This window comes from Pipistrellus hanaki (genome assembly GCF_964339955.1).
Source record: "Pipistrellus hanaki genome assembly, chromosome: 18".
Classification (NCBI taxonomy): Eukaryota; Metazoa; Chordata; class Mammalia; order Chiroptera; family Vespertilionidae; genus Pipistrellus; species Pipistrellus hanaki.
In genome coordinates, this window is record NC_140520.1 from 8,202,009 (window position 1) to 8,219,549 (window position 17,541).

The 17,541-nt window shown below is 42.1% G+C and overlaps 1 protein-coding gene and 1 long non-coding RNA gene across 2 annotated transcripts in view; one reads left to right on the plus strand and one right to left on the minus strand.

The window, feature by feature from the left end:
* LOC311612304 overlaps positions 1-17,541 on the minus strand; it is a 43,713-nt gene that overhangs the window by 11,011 nt on the left and 15,161 nt on the right. The gene's annotated exons all lie outside the window — the stretch shown is intronic.
* KPLCE (KPRP N-terminal and LCE C-terminal like protein) lies at positions 11,255-11,989 on the plus strand (the record flags this gene model as incomplete). Its single annotated transcript, XM_084865135.1, has 1 exon — positions 11,255-11,989. One exon carries the CDS (start codon positions 11,255-11,257, stop codon positions 11,987-11,989), a length of 735 nt encoding a protein of 244 aa, XP_084721261.1.

Genomic DNA, 17,541 nt, shown 5'->3' on the forward strand with positions numbered 1-17,541 from the left:
TAGGACTTTTCTCTTAGGAGACGCCCTGGGTAACTTTGTGGGTGGGAGGGAGCGGAGTGGAGAGTGGCTGCTGAGAACACTGTCAGCAAAGGGCTGACTCTTTATGTCACATGGTGGGGAGCAATTATCTAACATCGGATCCCCTGTCCATGGTGAGGTGGTAAAGATCAGAAACTGAGAAGAATGAGACCAAAGAGGAAGGAGGGCCTGGAGGCAGAAGAAGGGTCTAAGGGAAGAAGATAAAGTCAACCTACAAATGATTGACTTTAGAGAGAGAGGCAACCTGCAAAGTTAGTCAAGTCTGAAGGAACTGAACTGAGGGTTTTCCCTGAGTGAATAGATGGGGTGTTCTTCAAAGGGAGGCTCTGAGAAAAGCGAGAAGAAAGAGAACATAGGAAATGTCTCAGGGGATCACAGATTGGAACCCTGTCCATGTCTCTAACCTCTTCTCAGATACCTGGTTTGAAAATATTTTCTCTCACTCAGTGGTGCCTTTTCACTCTGTTGAATGTTCATGATCCAGAAGATTTTAAATATAATTTAGTCCCACTTCTCTATATTTGCTCTTGTTGCCTGTGCTGTTGGTATCATAGCCAAGATATCATAGTGAAGACTGATGTCTGGAAGTTTTTCCCTGCATATTCCTCTGGAGATTTACTTTCAGGTCTCAGGTTTAAGTCTTTAATCCATTTGGAGTTAAGCTCAATTTCTTTCTTTCTTTCTTTTTTTTTTTTTTATAATCTGAATATACGGTTTTATCAACACTGATGAAGAGTCTGTTCTCCATTGTGTATGCTTGGCACCCTTGTCAAAGATTAGTTGACTATATATACATATATGCCTGGTTTTATTATTAGACTCTATTCTATTCCATTTGTCTGTAGATCTATCCTTATGCCAGTATAATACTGTTTTAATTACTGTTGGTTTGTAATGTTTTTTGAAATCAGGATATGTGATGACTCCGGCTTTTTTTTTTCTTTTTTTTTTTTTTCTTTCTCAAGATTGCTTTGACTATCTGCAGTCTTTTGTGGTTTCATATTAATTTTAGAATGATTTTTCTATTTCTATAAAAAAGTTGCTAAGGCTTTGATGGGGATAAGGACTACTACAATATATGGTCCAGCAATCTCACTTCTGAGTATATATCTAAAGATTGAAATCAGGATATGAAGACAATTGTAGTCACTGGAGTTATGCTTTCCGTAACTATTACAACAAAAACGACATACTACTTTTTGTCTCAACAATGAAAATGTTTATCTTAACTCATCAAACACTTGTATATTCACACAAGGAAAATTATTGAAGCAGATCTATAGCAGCATTTATAGTTAAGGAAAAATTAGACTAAATATCTAACATTAACAGGAAAGATGTAAACACTGACATCTTATTCAACAAATATGAGATAAGGGAAAGAGGAGGACTAAATAAATGTCAAGGACATGACCTTCAATGAACATGCCCTTTACCACCACCAGGTGTCACCTGGAAAAGCAAGAGCAGGCAGAGGTTGACTCAGAAATTTAGTCACTGATGTCTCCAACATCACCATTATCCTCTTCAGCATTTATAAATTTATTGTAAGTTAACATTAATTTGCATAACTTGCTTTCTAAAAAATTCTTCCTGTAATCACTCTTTCATTCTTGGATTATCTAGTAGAAAGTCACTGGAGACCTCAATTGAGGTAGGCATGTGCATTGTATATAAAGCTTTTAGACTGGTGGAAGAGACAATATTAAATAGTTACAATAAGAATTGTATATACAAACACTTCAAAAGGAATTTAAATTACTTTGAGGTCAATAAAGTATAAAATCATTTGGATTCTGTAAACTGATGGTCATTGACTATCAATAGGAATTGCCACCTTTGGGAGTGCAAAAGAAAACATTATGCAAACAACTCAACTGTGACACAAGTACTACATCTCTGTGTAAAAGTGCTACAGCACTGCTATGAAAACAGCACACTGTGAGGTGGTGGGGGCCAGGGCAGCTGGACAACTCAGCTCCTCCATTATATGCTTGGTACTGTATCCTCTGCTTCCTCTGAGGAGACAGCTTCACTGTTTCAAATAACCCAGAAGGACACAGTCTTCACCTAAAGAAAAAGTGCTCTCAGAGCCACAAAAGTACTGGCTTATATAGACAGGAGTCTCTACCCCTGGTCTCTGATTGGTCTGTTCTCATGTAAATAATGGCTCCAAATCCTGGCAGTTTGATTGGTCCAAAATGCACTGTCCTGATTGGTCAAAATAGAGCCTCTCTGATTGGTCAGAGCTGCACAGTTCTGATTGGATGGGAGAAGCCTTAGTCCTATTGGTTGAAAGAGGATTCCAGAAAATCTTTATAAGGGCTGGCTCAGCTAGCAGAGACTGTATGCAGGCAGTTGAAAGCAGAGGCCTCTCTGACAACTGCCTTTTGTGTACGAGGCCCTGTGCAGAAATGGCTGCTAGGCTTTGACTTTCATTTTATTTTATTTGAGCCCAGGTAGCCACCCTTCTAAGTAGCTCAGGGCTCCTTGGTAGCTGCATGAAGCCAATAAGGACCTGGGTTCTTTTTTCTTTGCTCCTCTGTCCTTAGTTCTGGTTTCCATTCACAAAATTGCCAGAGCGCCAGGCTGCTGGGCTCCAACCATGATGTCTGGGACTTAGGAAGAAGCAAAGAGGCATAGCAGAAGGTGTCCACAGCAGGGTGAGCCCCTTCAAATGGCACTTTTTCACATTTTCATAGTTTTCCTCAATTATAGGTAAGCTCACCAAGTTGGTGAGCGGCTCCTGCCCTGTAAATGCAGGGCACACCCCTTCAGAGCTACACCTTTGGAAACTCCCAGGTAATTGCCAAATTGAATTTTCCATCCTCACCTCACATTGGCACCCTCTCATGTTGGCCCATGGAGGTGGCATTGTAGGTGTGAGTTTCCTCAGTCTTTGCGATGAAGATCACAGGTGTGTTTCTGTCTGATATCAGATATGATGCAGGACACCCAGCATTTGCTGCTTCTACCTACCCAGTGGCCTACCCATTTTTTCTACCGTGAGAGCAACTGCTAATTGCCTCAATATTCATGTTCCCCATTTCCTTAACTTTGGGCCAAGAGCCCAGTGTGGGAGGAAGCAAATTATGGAAATGGAGAGCTCAGCATTACTGTTTCCTTCTCCCCCTTTCTCCACTGGTCACTGCTACCAGGCACTGCTACCAGGTAGAGGGACACACATCCCCGGCAATTTCTCAGGGACCAACAAAGAGGAAAACAGAATCTTAGAGCCCCAGAGCTCTGGCTGATGTGACTATGAGCCCTTGGGGTCATGGGAGGGTGGGGAAGGGATTCTGGTTGTTGTCAGCATTCTGGGAGCTGCTGCTGAGCTGGGCCCTGAAGACCATTAAGGAGCAATACAGGAAGAACCAAATACCAAATAATCGTGGGCCTGGCACAGCCTGATGGTTCTGTCTTCCCCCTTCCGTTTTGTCCTGTACCTCTTGGGTTCAACATGCTTTGTGTAGACTCAGATTTGCTCTTGCTCTTATAAACTATACTCAACAATAAAGCTCAAATTTTATGATTGAATTGTGTTTCATTTCATTGTATTTAAGTTCTTTCTCAGAGCTGGACTCCTTGGAATCTACTTACAACAAGACCTTTAATTTAGTGTACTTCTTCCATTGTGGTGTGGAGCAAATGCAAAATTAGCTCCGTCTTCAATTCAGAGCTGCTCCAGCGAAGTGTGATAAGAACCCATCAGTGAAGGCAGGGGGTCCAGGTGATGAGTTGGTAGAACGGGTCTCCTAGAAATTACCTCCTAGAGATCATGACCTCTTCCCAATGAAGATAACTGTAGACTTACAACATTCTTGTTTAATCAACACTTTATTATTCTATATTTGTTTCTAGAGTTTGTGTGCTTATGGTTATAAATAATACAAAAATTAACATCTTAAATTTCTGAATTTCTTTTTAAATTTTAGAACATTATCTAAAATTCAAATTCCAGATTTAAAATTGACTATAAAACTGTTGCAACAGAAATATACAAGGGTAGTTTTAATACATCTAATCCAGAATTGGATAGTAGCTTTTTGAAAGAATCAATGATGAATATGAAATTATACTTTATTGTTTATAATTATTATTCTCTATTTTTCTGAACATTTATTGTTCCTTTGAACTATCTATGCTATAATTAAAAAATTACTGTTGCCATTAATCTCTAAGCTCTCAGTATTTCCTTATTGATTACATAAGATTTTGAAAATTATTAACTTGAATAGTTTAGTGATTCATGTCCCCAGCAAGCTCTATAAATTTTGTTTGGTGTTTTATTTATTATGTAAATTATTCTTCCATTCTAAGAGAACGGAATGAGTTATCATAATTCAAATCTTTTGCAGTATTTTGTAATACTACTCACTTTGTAGTTTTATGAATAATTTTTATTCAGGTGATTTATAAACATTTTAAGTTTAGTAGTTCATATGTAAAGGGCCAATTCTACTCATAAATTCAAACCAGAGTCTGCTTATGTATAGCCTGTGATCAATTCAAAGAATTTTCTAATTCTAACTATGTTCAAATAAATTGTTATATTTTTACTGTCTAAGTCTATCATTGTGTTATTTGCAAATTAAATCTACAGTAGGAGTATTTAGCTGGTTAAATATTATGCAAACTCTGGGGTAATCATGTGTGCAAACTATCACACTCCTGAATTTTCCTATTACTTTTCCATTTTAGTAATTATTTTGTTTGTGATGCTTATTTATGCAGGCATTTATGAATTGTATGCTGAATAAAACATTTAAGATATAATTGAGAGCATGTTGAGCATTAATACTTTTGTGAATTGCAAAAAACGAACTGCTATCTATTCATTTTCTTTAAAAACACACACATTTCTTTATGCACCTATGATGTTAATCCTCTACAGGACTACAATTTGACAACCACTGAAGTCATTTTTGTACAACCATAAGTATCCAGTGTCTGCCTTGCTTCTTCCATGAAGCATTAACATGGTTTTTTCACCTAACATGGATCTCTTCCTCTATGTCTAGAATGATCATTGGCTTTTATCTCTAATTGCTTATACAATAAACTACTTATCTTTAAAAAATACTGCTGCCCTAATCAGTTTGGCTCAGTAGATAGAGCGTCAGTCTGCAGACTGAAGGGTCCCAGTTTCAATTCCCGTCAAGAGCATGTACGTTGGTTGCGGGTACATCCCCAGCAAGGGGTGTGCAAGAGGCAGCTGGTTGATGTTTCTCTCTCATCGATGTTTCTAAGTCTCTATCCCTCTCCCTTCCTCTCTGTAAAAAAAATCAATTAAAAATTAAAAAAAAACACAACAACACTGCTGTAGGAATACCCAGAAATTTGAAATCAACTGTTCTATTGTGGTGTCCTGGCAGCATTTTAAAATAACTGATGCTGGTGTAGACTCCTGAATTTGCCTTCACTCATGTCCTGTCTACTGGTTTCTCTTGTGTGGAGGGTAAGCGTGTCTCTGTGCCTTTCTCCAATTAAATTGCGAGCTCAGTGAGGGCAGAATCTAAAGTTTATTTGTTTATTTTTCATAGGACCAGGGCAGTGTTGGTCATAGATTAAAGGCCCAGATGTGGTTGTGGTTGTTATGATAACAGTTGTTATGATAACTGTTTCTGTAGCCCATGATCTCATCTTTATTTCCATAGACTCTCATCTGAGTTTTGAGTGACATGATTGCAGCATTGTATTAGTGGGGAAAGATGGGATGACATGATTGCAGCATTGTATTAGTGGGGAAAGATGGGATTCCTAGAGAGATACTTACCAGGAAACTCTTTTCCCACCTTTATCCCAATGCAGACAGTCTGAGTTGGTAGTAGAAGTTGTCATGAAGGTAGTTAGTTCCTGGTCCTTCAAGGGTAGAAATGAAAGCTTGGAAGTGAGTCATCTTCCATGTCCTTATCAAATTCATCATCAACAGCAGCATCAGCTTTGTCATTATTAAACATCTATGCTTTAAGGCAGGTGTTTTTAGATGCCTTGTGAGAAAACGAATAAAAAATATATCTTATGGCCTAGTTGGCGTGGCTTAGTGGTTAAACATTGACTTATGAACCAGGAGGTCATAGTTTGAGTCCTGGTCAGGGCACATGCCCGGGTTGTGGGCTTGATCACTAGTGTGGGGCATGCAGGAGGCAGCTGATCAATGATTCTCTTTTATCATTGATGTTTTTATATCTCTCTCCCTCTCCCTTCCTCTCTGAAATCAATAACAATATTAAAATAAAATAAAGTTTTAAAAATATAAATCTTATAAAATATATAAAAAGAGTTGGCTCTAAGAGGGAACTTTCCATAGGTGGGAACATCCAATGCTAAATTTTCTCATCCTAGGTATCCGTGGTCTGGAACAGAAAAAAAATGTTTTCCATTTTGTGGAGGATTTTTGCCTTAGCCATTTGATTTTTAATTGTGAGAATTCCTTCTGTGCAACTCATTATCTTGTATGCTAAGAAAACTCACTTCCTAAAATGGTTACCAGAGTGCATGTGTGCCTATCTGAGTGTGTGTGCAAGCACACGTGTATGCAAAGACAAGAGACAGACATATTGAGGGAGAAAAAAAGAGGCAGGGAGGGTGGGAGAGAGGGGGAGAGAGAGAGAGAGAGAGAGAGAGAGAGAGAGAGAGAGAGAGAGAGATAGTGATGGCCCGATGCTTTCCAAAATGGATGGAACGTGATGGCCGGCCTGACCAGGGGCTAGTGTGACAGAGTCACAGCCTTTCTAGGTGCAATTCTTCTGAATTAAAAGAAAAGACATTTTTTACCCTGTCCATCTGTCTTAGGTCCTTTTGCTCAGGACTGAATGCAACTAGGATTATTGCATGTGGTTGATGGTGGTTATAAGATAGAAATAGCAGCAAAACTAGCTGACAGTCACTTAGTACTGGCTCGCATGCTAGGCACATGCTTAATTTCACATTAATATTTGCTTGGATTTTTTATTCAAAAGATATTTATTGGTTACTTTTTCTGTCCCAAGAGCAGTTTCAAGATCTAAGGCTATAGGTGTGAACAAAATAAACATGGTGGGTTTGGGAAAGGGGAGGGAGGCAAGGAGGCAGCCAGATAAGGGTGCTCCCTAGCAAGTCTGTCCAGGACCACATGTCGTAATGGTCTGTGACCTGGTTGGGATTCAGAGGTTTCTGTCTGGTGTCTGCTCTTATCTGGTTGTGTGACTTTGAGCAAGTTTCTTCCCTCCTGTGGGCCTGTTACAATATAAGGCTGAGCCCAGTGTCTGTAAAGGTCCTTGCCAGTTGTCCATTCTGTGGTTATACAATATGTTATCTTGATAATCTAGGAGAAATCTCTGATTGTCCCTGAAATAATGGTGCAGAGGCTCTGGGGCAAGTGTCATAGCTGAGCTCAGAAGAGAGACACACATGGACACGGGCTCCAAGGGAGGGGCCTCCGCACTGTCTTCTAGTCTCAGTCATAGAAGTGAGATTTCTCAATGGATACAATATCTATCTCTCTCTCTCCCTCCCCCCCCAAAGTGTGTGGGTTCTTAATACCTTCTACTTCTTTGACACACACACACACACACACACACGTCAGATTCTGCTCTCAGAACATCTCTAGACCCTGGTCAAAGGAAGCTCCTAGGATGAGAGGAGTCCCAGGCCCTAACCTCAGGGAGCAATAGGCCAACTTGGGCAACTCCAGTTCTGATCTCCTGATTGGGGCTGGTGGTACCATTGGGTTAAAATTTTTGTTTGGTTCATGCACTTAGAAGCACAGCTTCAAACACGTAATTAATGTCAGGATTTGTGGATGCTGAGGCTCTAAGAAACCTTAGAGATACTCTAGTTTACAGTTCCTGACTATGAAGATGGTAATAAGTCCTGAAATGAGCTAATCAGAGGGACTGAAGAGAATTTTTAAAGACCAGAAAATCTTTTAAAAAGAATAGCCCAACAGGTCAGATGACCTGTCTCTCCTGGCAGGGGCCAGATTGATGATATGTGTTAGTCCCTGTACCTCAGAGATGCCAGGATTCTGATTCTGTGAATTCCTAATTCTCTTCCCTTCTTACCCCGTGAGTCTACTGGACTACTATTGCATGAGTCCACAAGTCTCTGATTTTATGAGCTTGTGTCCAAAGGGAAAGATATGTTTGAAGATAGCCCTGTGATTCACCCTGGCAATTGTACCAGTCATCTGACTTCACCATGCCTTGCCTTCTCAGTCTGTAAAATGGGTGGGACACAACCCACCCACCTGTTTTGGTGGCACATGGAAGCGGCATCTCTCACTAGTGATGTTAATGCTGCTTAAAGATGTCAAACCCATTAGTGAGAGCCTAACCCCACAGAGCAGGAAGTGATCCAATCAGAGCTCACAGATGGCACAGAACACACAGATTGGCTAACAGCAGAATGGGCTCTCATCACATGGGGGAAAGAAGGTGGTCTAGGTTCTACCATCAGTGTAAAGCATCCTCATTCATGCATCCATTTCTGTGTTTGTCTAGTGAATGTAATAGAAGCCAAGTGATATACAGTGAACATGTCCATAGTTGCCAATGCATGGAATTATAGTCTAGTGGGAATAAGTCCATGGATGACTAGGAGGTGGAAATGTACATTTCCTTTTTAGAATAGACTTCCACAATCATAGATTATCCCAGGAGGGGCCTCATCTAGCTCTTTATTTCAGAGTGGATGGATATGATATATCTATCTATCTATCTATCTATCTATCTATCTATCTATCTATTTATCTATCTATCTATCTATAATGGAACACTACTCAGTTATAAAAAAGATGTGACAACATTATGGATCTCAAGAGTATTATGCTAAGTGAAATAAGTCAATGGAAAAAGACAAAGAACATATTATTTAACTCATATGGAGAATATGAAAAAAAAGCAACAAAGGAACTAATAAAACAAACTCATAGTACAGACAGCAGGATGGTGGATACCAGAGAGGAAGAGGGACAGGGGGTGGGCAAAGTGGGTAAAGGGGATCAAATATATGGTGATGAAAGAAGACTAAAATTTGGATGGGGAACACATATTAGAATACACAGATGTTAAATTAGAATCTTGTACATTTAAAGTTATATAATATTATTAGCCAGGGTTATCCCAATAAATTTGCAGGCCACAGTGGAATCGCTCTGTGAGGCAGTGGCAGAATCAGGACAAGGGCTTAGTTCCATTTGTGCCTTGAACGCCACAGGATTATTATGAAGATCAAATGAAGAAACACAGATAAAGCAGTAGGATGGTATTTAGAACATAGTTAAGTTCTATATATATATTATTTCTACCTCTCTTCCTACATACTCTACACTGGGGAAAGAAAAGGAGGCAGAGGTTCAGGGACAAAATTACATCCACAAATAAAAGGTAATGTATTATAATGCTAAAAATCATGGCTTATGAAGGCCAACTGCCTACATTTAAATGCTAGCTTCTCTACTTATTTGCTTGTGACAATGGGTAACTTCCTTAGTCTTTCAGGGCCTCAGCAACACGGCCATCTGTAAGAGTACATGTCTCATGAACTGTTTGGCACATAAAGGGAATTCAACTAAATGTTAGATTGTACTATTATTGTTATCGCATGGTGTTCCTTTGGTTGGAATTCCCCCTGTGCTTGGCTCTTGGGAATATAGGCATGGTAATGAGGTTCAGAGAGATGAAGATGAGGCAGATCATAGAGCATGAGAAGGTGGGCAAAGACACCCTAGATCTAGATCCTGGAGTTTGGGATCATTAAGAATTCACCTCATTTCCCAAATAAACTTAGAATAACCCATTGGTCCATGGCACAAAGCATTTCTTGAAGGCCTTGCTGCCATATTGAGGCCGAGATGACCGAGCCAAATGCTTTATGTGCAGTAACCCAGACCAGCAGGAGCTACCATCAAAGTCCTCAGAAAGAACACTTCATTTAGTCTGGGCAAATGCAGTGTAGCTCTTGGCATGGCTAGTGTGAAAAATTGAGCCACTAATCACATCTTAGATAAGTTCTCAAGTGACCTAGAAACAACTTCATGGGGACAGATCTCATCAACATCTCTCCTAACTTGTAGAAAAAGAAGACGGACTTGCTTCATGAAGAAGGCAACAAGAATAATTTAGGCAAATTCAATGTCAAGCAGAGACATGCCCTGCCTATGACGGAAGAGCCAGACATACTGGGGAGGAATCTCACCAATGCCGTGCTGGCCCTTGTCCTCATGATCGCTGGTGCTTCATTCAAATACCATTAAATTGCCTCACTACCACCCTATAAAAGGTCTCCCCAACTGCCAGCTCCTCAGATCACTGGCTCCTTCCAATCGTGTTCCTGTCAGCAGCGGGTAAGTCCCTGTACCTGGGATAACAACAGAATGAAAGAGAGCCGTGATGGAGGGGGCGTGGAAAAGTCTGGAGGAGGGTGGTCAGGACTAGGCATTGAGGGCCATCACTGAAGAAAGCTGAGGGCAGCAGCTGGTAGGAAAGGAGGCTGGAGGGTTGGAGGAGGGTAGAGGTGTGAGCTGAGCCATCAGGCCTCTGGGAAAAGGGCTTTTCTGAGAACTGGGTAATCATCCTCTCTCGCTGACTGTAGTTGTGCCGTCCTCTCTGAGATCCATTAATGAGGGAAAGTGACAGCCTCGCTGATCCAAAGAGAAAATGGTGGAAACGTACTCAAATTTGGCCTTGTTAGGCTTTGCCAGGCTCAGCTTGACACTCATGTTGGCTTGGGGTCTATTGACATGAAATTGCCTTCCCTGCGTCTGCCTGGCTGGGCAGGAGAAAGGAAAGACACTCCTTTTTTTTTTTTTTTTAAACTAAAAATTTTTTTGGGGTGACATTGAAAAGCCACTGAATGAATTGATGGCAAGGTAAACTCAGTGGAAACAACAATTTCCCAAGAAGCATTCGTAATGCAGACACTACAGTGCCTGAGGGGAGAGGAGGCTTAGAGAGTTGGGCAGAAATGCAGACATCTTGCAAGCCCTTCATTTCCCATTGTGGAAACTGAGGCCCAGTGATGAGTGGTGCCTTATCCAAAGTCACACGGCCACATGGAAGAACAAGAACTGAGCCTAAGGTAGCAGGTCCACCTGAATGCCAGATTGACAGCTTATGGGTGCCCATGACATCCTCACAGACCAGGCTATCCAAAGCGGGTGCTGCAGGTGCCACTGGACATCTTCCTAGTTCTGACTAAACCTTTCTTCTCAGATTTTGCAAAGCCCAGAAAGATGTGTGACCAGCAGAAGCAGGTGCAGTTCCCTCCATCTTGTGTGAAAGGTTCGGGGTTGGGGGCTGCGCAAAGTTCCCAAGTTACCGCTGTGAAATGCGCAGCTCCATGCCCAGCTCCATGCGTCACTCAGACCTGCGTGAAATGCCCAGCTCCATGCGTCACTCAGACCTGTGTGAAATGCCCAGCTCCATGCCAGACAACCTATGTGAAATGTGCAGCTCCCTGCCAGACGTATGTGAAGTGCCCAGCTCCGTGCCAGACAACCTATGTAAAATGCCCAGCTCCGTGCCAGACGACCTACGTGCAATACCCAACTGCCTACCGGACCCAGACGTACTATGTTCAGTACCCTTCTTATGCCCAGAGCTACTACCTTCCGTCTTCTGCAGGTGGCTCGGGCGCCCAGAGCTACTACCTCCAGTCTTCTGGAGGTGGCTCGGGCGCCCAGTGCTGTATCCCTGATCCATGCTCTGCTCCCTGTTCCACCAGCTACTGCTGTCTGGCTCCCAGGACCTTCGGGGTGAGTCCCCTGAGACGCTGGGTCCAGCGGCCTCAGAACTGCAACTCAGGATCCTCTGGCTGCTGTGAGGACTCTGGGTGCTGCAGCTCCGGGTGCTGCAGCTCCGGGTGCTGCTGCTCCGGGTGCTGCTCTGGGATCTGCTGTTTGGGAATTATTCCCATGAGGTCTGAAGGTCCCGCGTGCTGTCATCGCGAGGATGACTGCTGCTGCTAAATACAGAAACACAGCTCTAGCTCTCCTTCCAAATTCAATGCCTGCTCCACCTTCTGGACCTTCACCGGCCCCTGCCTGCTCTCTGTCTTCCCAGTGATGCAGAACCTCATTGCTTCACCTCCGCTCTTTGCTTCTTTATCAAGGCAGCCTGCCAGAGTTAGCGCAGCCCCCAAACTTTGGCAAGAATAAAACTTTGGATGCAATCCGGTGACTTCCTGTTTGTTTATTTGGTCCATATTTTTTTCCATTAGAAACTTCCTCCTTCCTTTCTTACTCTTGCTTCTCAAGAGGACAGGTCCATGGGGATATGACTAAGCAGACCAAGCTGGTGCAATCCCATGTGGGATGCCTATGCTTTCTAGAATGCTCGGAATAAACCTCCCTCTGCAAGCCAGCAGGATCTGAGAGTGGAGATTTGAAGGTTGAAGAGTTAAAGGTTGAAGGTTGCCTGCCCTCTAATTAGTCTGAGGAGAAGGTTCGGCCATGATGAGGTCCTCCTGGTAGCATGTTCTCTGAATGTTAGTAAACTCAAAATCATCTTCCTGGATGTTGAGGGAAATGCAAAATCAGACCTGTTCAGGAGGATCACTGGACGATGCCCCTGCTACTGTGCGAGTGGCTTGAACCCATGGTGGCCGTACGGGTTACATTTTCTCATCTGAGAGATTTGCCCTCCTGAGGTCAAAGGGTAAAGGGCTGAGAGAAGAGGCCGGGTGGGACTCCCTGAAATAGGTAGGCATTCCCCATGTCAGCCCTGGTGAGGCAGTTGTGGTGGTGAGAAGCCTCCAAGAGGAAGGTGAGCCTCGTGGGGCAAGCATCTGGGTCCCAAGGCCAGTCACCTTTCATCAATTGCATGATCTTTCTCTCCTCCTTGCTATCTCTAGAGCAGGGCTGAGGAAACCTTTTTCTGCTAAGGGCCATTTGGATATTTATAGCATTGTTTCCAGGCCATACAAAATTCTCAACTTAAAAATTAGCCTGCTCCATTTGAGCAAACATTTAATTAACTCACCCCTAATGCCTTGGCAGGGCCAGACTAAGTGATTTTGAGGGCCTTAAACAGCCCACTGGCTGGACGTTCCCCACCCCTGCTCCAGAGGCTTTGGGGTGGATTTTTATAACTGTAAACTGTAAACACACACATTAAAAATATAGGTAGATCGACAACTGCTTCAAAGCAACCCCATGAAGAGTCAACATTTTTGGCAGATTCATAAACAAATGGATAAATAAGAGCAGGCCATCTCATGTTTGCCTCTAAGCAAGCTCTGTTCAGTCACCCTGGGACACAGTGGTAGCAGAAAGTCATCTTGACTGCTATGCTGCCTTTGAACACTAAATTACCTGTGGCTCCACAAATCAGACTCTGCCTTCCTCCTCACCCCCTTTCCAATCCAATCCTATGAACTTGCAGCCCAGTAGCATAGAAAGAATAAATCTAAAACAGCTGCCCAGTAGCATTCGTTTACCTGGTTCTCTCCTAGCCCTGTTATGTTGCTGTGTGTAACTTGTCTCTGGATCTAGGCTGTACTATGAGTAAGGTGCCTTCAAGTGTCAACCTTGGTGGCTTTTGTCTCCCAGGACAGGCACCTGGACACTCCTGCACAATGCTGGCACACTTATGTATAAAACTTATGGTTATAAATGTGACCTTCGAGTATTCCATTTCAGCAAGCTAATTAAAAGTTCTACCCTAGCCTGTTTCTTTTATAACTTAAAAAATTGTAACATGTCCTTTCTTATGTAAGACAATCCAGATTTCCTGACTCCTGGTCCCTCTACAGCAGTGTTTCCCAAACTTTTGACATATGTGTACCCCTTCTGTAATTTTCGTAACGCTGAGTACCCTTCGTACTCATGAGAACGTAGAATTAGGCGCAGCTAAGCATAGTGCAGTGCATATCCCCACCAAACTCCAGTGCAACGCATACCTCCACCAAACTCTTTCCATACCCCTGGGAAACACTGCTCTACAATATTCACCTGGGGCATTCTATGAGCAATTTAAAGAGAAGGTCAAGCCCAGAACGTGGAGCCAAACCCCTGGGAAGCTGGGAAGAGCTTCCTTGGACAGGCTGAGGTGCTCTCTGCTGGGATCTAGGCTGAGTCTGCTTTTGCACAATTGTCACAGAATAGGAAAGCCTGCTGAATAGAATTCAAACTCCACTTCCCAGGGTGCTGTATTTTTGAATGATGTTTTCTCTTTCAGAAAAATGCCTATGCAAAAATTATTGACAATGGTAGGTTAATACATAGAGCTAGACTTCATAATATTTCCCATAAACAATCAATACAAATATAGCTATAGACATCTACATTTTTGTACCTCATAATATATTATGCATATGTTATATATGAATGTATCGCCAATATTATTAAATATCCAGAAGATAAATGATTCAAAAATAACTCTCTTCTTGACTCCTACAGGGGAAGGGCAGAGGGAATCACCCTTTATTGATTGAGCGCCTACTATGTTCTGGGCGGTGCACTAGTCACTGTGCATGTGAAGCTTCTCTTTTCTGAGCAATGAAATGACTGATGTAAATTGCCTGGCAGATATGGGGGGAGCAGCAGGAGCTTTTGAGCCAGACAGGTCCATTTCCTGACCCTCTGATATCAGAGAAGTTATACGCTCTCTCCACTCTGAGGGATCCTATCTCATAAACCTGCCTAAAATGGCACCTAGCGTGTGTTAGTCCACAAGACCTGAAGCCATTTTCCTGTTCTTGATTAAATGAAAAATATTTTCATTGTTTGGAATTTTATAGTTCTAAAATAAAATGCAACAAGAGAAGGGTTTCTTCATGGATAAAATTATGAGAATGTGTAACTCGACATTGCAAAGGCCTATTGTCCCTCATTTTCTCCCCCACCCCGTTCTTATCCCGGCTCTGCCACCATTCTTTCTGTAACATTGAATAAGCCATTTCACCTCTTTGGACCTCTGTCTACTCCTCCATAAAATGAAGAAGTTGGATGAGACCATCCCTAAGGACCTTTGCTATCTCTGACAGTCTGTACTTCCACGTCTTTGAATCTACTTCAAAGTTCAGAGCAATGTCTTTTCAAGAAAGCAGAAATGGGATATAGCTTGATGGATAACTAGTTCCATCCTTTCAGTGGGCAATGGGAATTGGGCACCCAGGTAAGATAACAGCTACTCTCCTGGGCTCAGTGCTTGCAAGAAGGGAATATAGGCCAGGTTGCCAGACAGAAGTTGGCTGGGAAAATGTCACAATCAGATGTCATTCTTTGTTGTTGGTGTAAGCATCTCCACCCAGGTGATGGTTACTGACAACCTGATTAGTAAGGACACTCTGTGAGGCAGGTGGGTGTTGGAGGGGGCTGGGCCACAGGGGAAAAGAGAGGGGGTGGAATAATGTGTACAGCACCAAAGGGATGAGAAAGATTGATAGTGATTAATGTCCTTAGAGATCCTCGTGGCAAGGCCTCGTGTTTACTCACGTGGACGATCTGCTGGGACGCCTGTTCATCTTAACTACTAGGCCAGGTCTTACTTTGAAGTTTTTGTTCTTAAATATATATATATATATATATATATATATATATATATATATATATATATATATATATTATTGATTTTTCACAGAGAGGAATAGAAAACTATAAACATCAATGAGAGAGAAACATCGACCAGCTGCCTCCCGCACATCCCCCACCGGGGATGTGCCCACAACCAATGTACATGCCCTTGACAGAAATCGAACCTAGGACCTTTCAGTCCACAGACCGATGCTCTATCCACTGAGCCAAACCGGTTTTGGTGAAGCCTTTGTTTTTAACCAGTATGTGGTTCCACCTTCTAGTCTAGAACTTGAGTTCCCACATATGAAGGGCTTCAGCGCCTTTATGACAGTTGATACTCTGCTTCTGTTACAGTGATTTTTGTCTTCAACTTCTCTTCACTTCGTCACTTCTGTGCTTCCTTTTCTCTCTGGGTCTCCTTTTAAATACCACCAGTAATAATAACCAAAACTTCAGTGCAAAAGCTAGTTTACATGCTCTTTATGAATTACAAAGCAATTCCAAATCTATCACATAATTTTGAAAAACAACCGTTTTGAGCCAGATGACTAGGATGAGGTGCAGCAGGACTCAAAGCCAGGTGTTTTGTGCATAGATCTCATTCTCATTTTCATGACAGCTGTTGCTCACTTGGGTCTCCCCATTTCCCACGTTTTATTTCCTCATCCTCTGTTCCTTGTCCCCGCATTTAGGGACCTGTGGCCTGGGGACAAACCAAGGTGGCCCTGGAAAGCCAAGGCAGAGGAAATGGCCTTACATCTCAGGAGTTACCTGCCTTATTCACACACTGGAACTCTCCCCTTCAGCTTCCACACCTATTATTATTAATAATATTAATAATCTATTGAAACCGAAAGGTTAGATCAGTCTCCTAAATTCCATTCCCATAAAATGCATTATAAAGAAAGGTTCCCATGTTTAAATGCATCAGGAGACAATGAATTGTTTGAAACATCACACTGTCATGAACTCCATGCGTACACTGTGTAACAGTGTGTCGTGCACTTATAGAAATGCTGCATTGAACATGGACAATGTGATAGTTTCCCAAAGAGGGTATGTATGTCCAACAGTTGCATCCTTCACATCACACTGCTAACGAATGTGGCCTCAGAAAGTGCTGCACCTTTAAAGATCTGAGCTGCTTTTTCAATAGAGATCAGAGAAAGGATCCACGTATTTCCAATTGACCTTCCAATTATCACACAGTTTCTCCTACGTGGGCTGTTTCTGGGCCATCGGATGTTTAATAGATGTTCATGATACAGCTATGAAAATATTTGTTGATGTTTATCATAGATGCAGGAGGGGGGGGGGAAACCAGTGAGTATCTACGGTGCGCTGGGCAATGGCTGGCTGTTTCTCATTAGTTAAACTCAATAATAATTAATCAAAATTCCCTACAAAAGGCAACTGATGTGTGTCCCCCCGATTCCAACAATCCGATTACCAATCCCTTTATAATATAAAGTGCATTGGATAAAGTTTACATAGCAAGATTCCTTCAGTGTGGTAGAGTGTTTCTAGAGTTCAAGTTTATCTTCATTACCTGCTAGTTCAGTACATGTTACCGGGTCATGTACACATTTTTGAGTGAATATTTTCATTTTCCTTGGTAGGATTTTCACTTTGTAGGAGGGGAGTTGGTGGGTTATATACTTTAACTTTTGAAGAACTGCCAAACTCTTTTCTACGGTGGCTGTACCATGTACATTCCCACAAGCAATGTATTGAGGGTTCTTATTTCTTCATATCCTCCCCAATACCTGTTACTGCTTATTATGTCAGTACTTTGTTGTTAGTATTATGTCAGTATTATGCTGTTACTTGTTTATTATAGGCATGCTAGTAGGCATGAAGTGATAAGTAATTGTGGTTTTTACTTGCCTTTTCTTAATGACTAATGATGTTGATCATCTTTTCATTTGCTTATTGGCCATAAAAGTATCTTCTTTGGAAAAATGCCTATTCAAATCCATGATCCATTTTAAAATTGTGATATC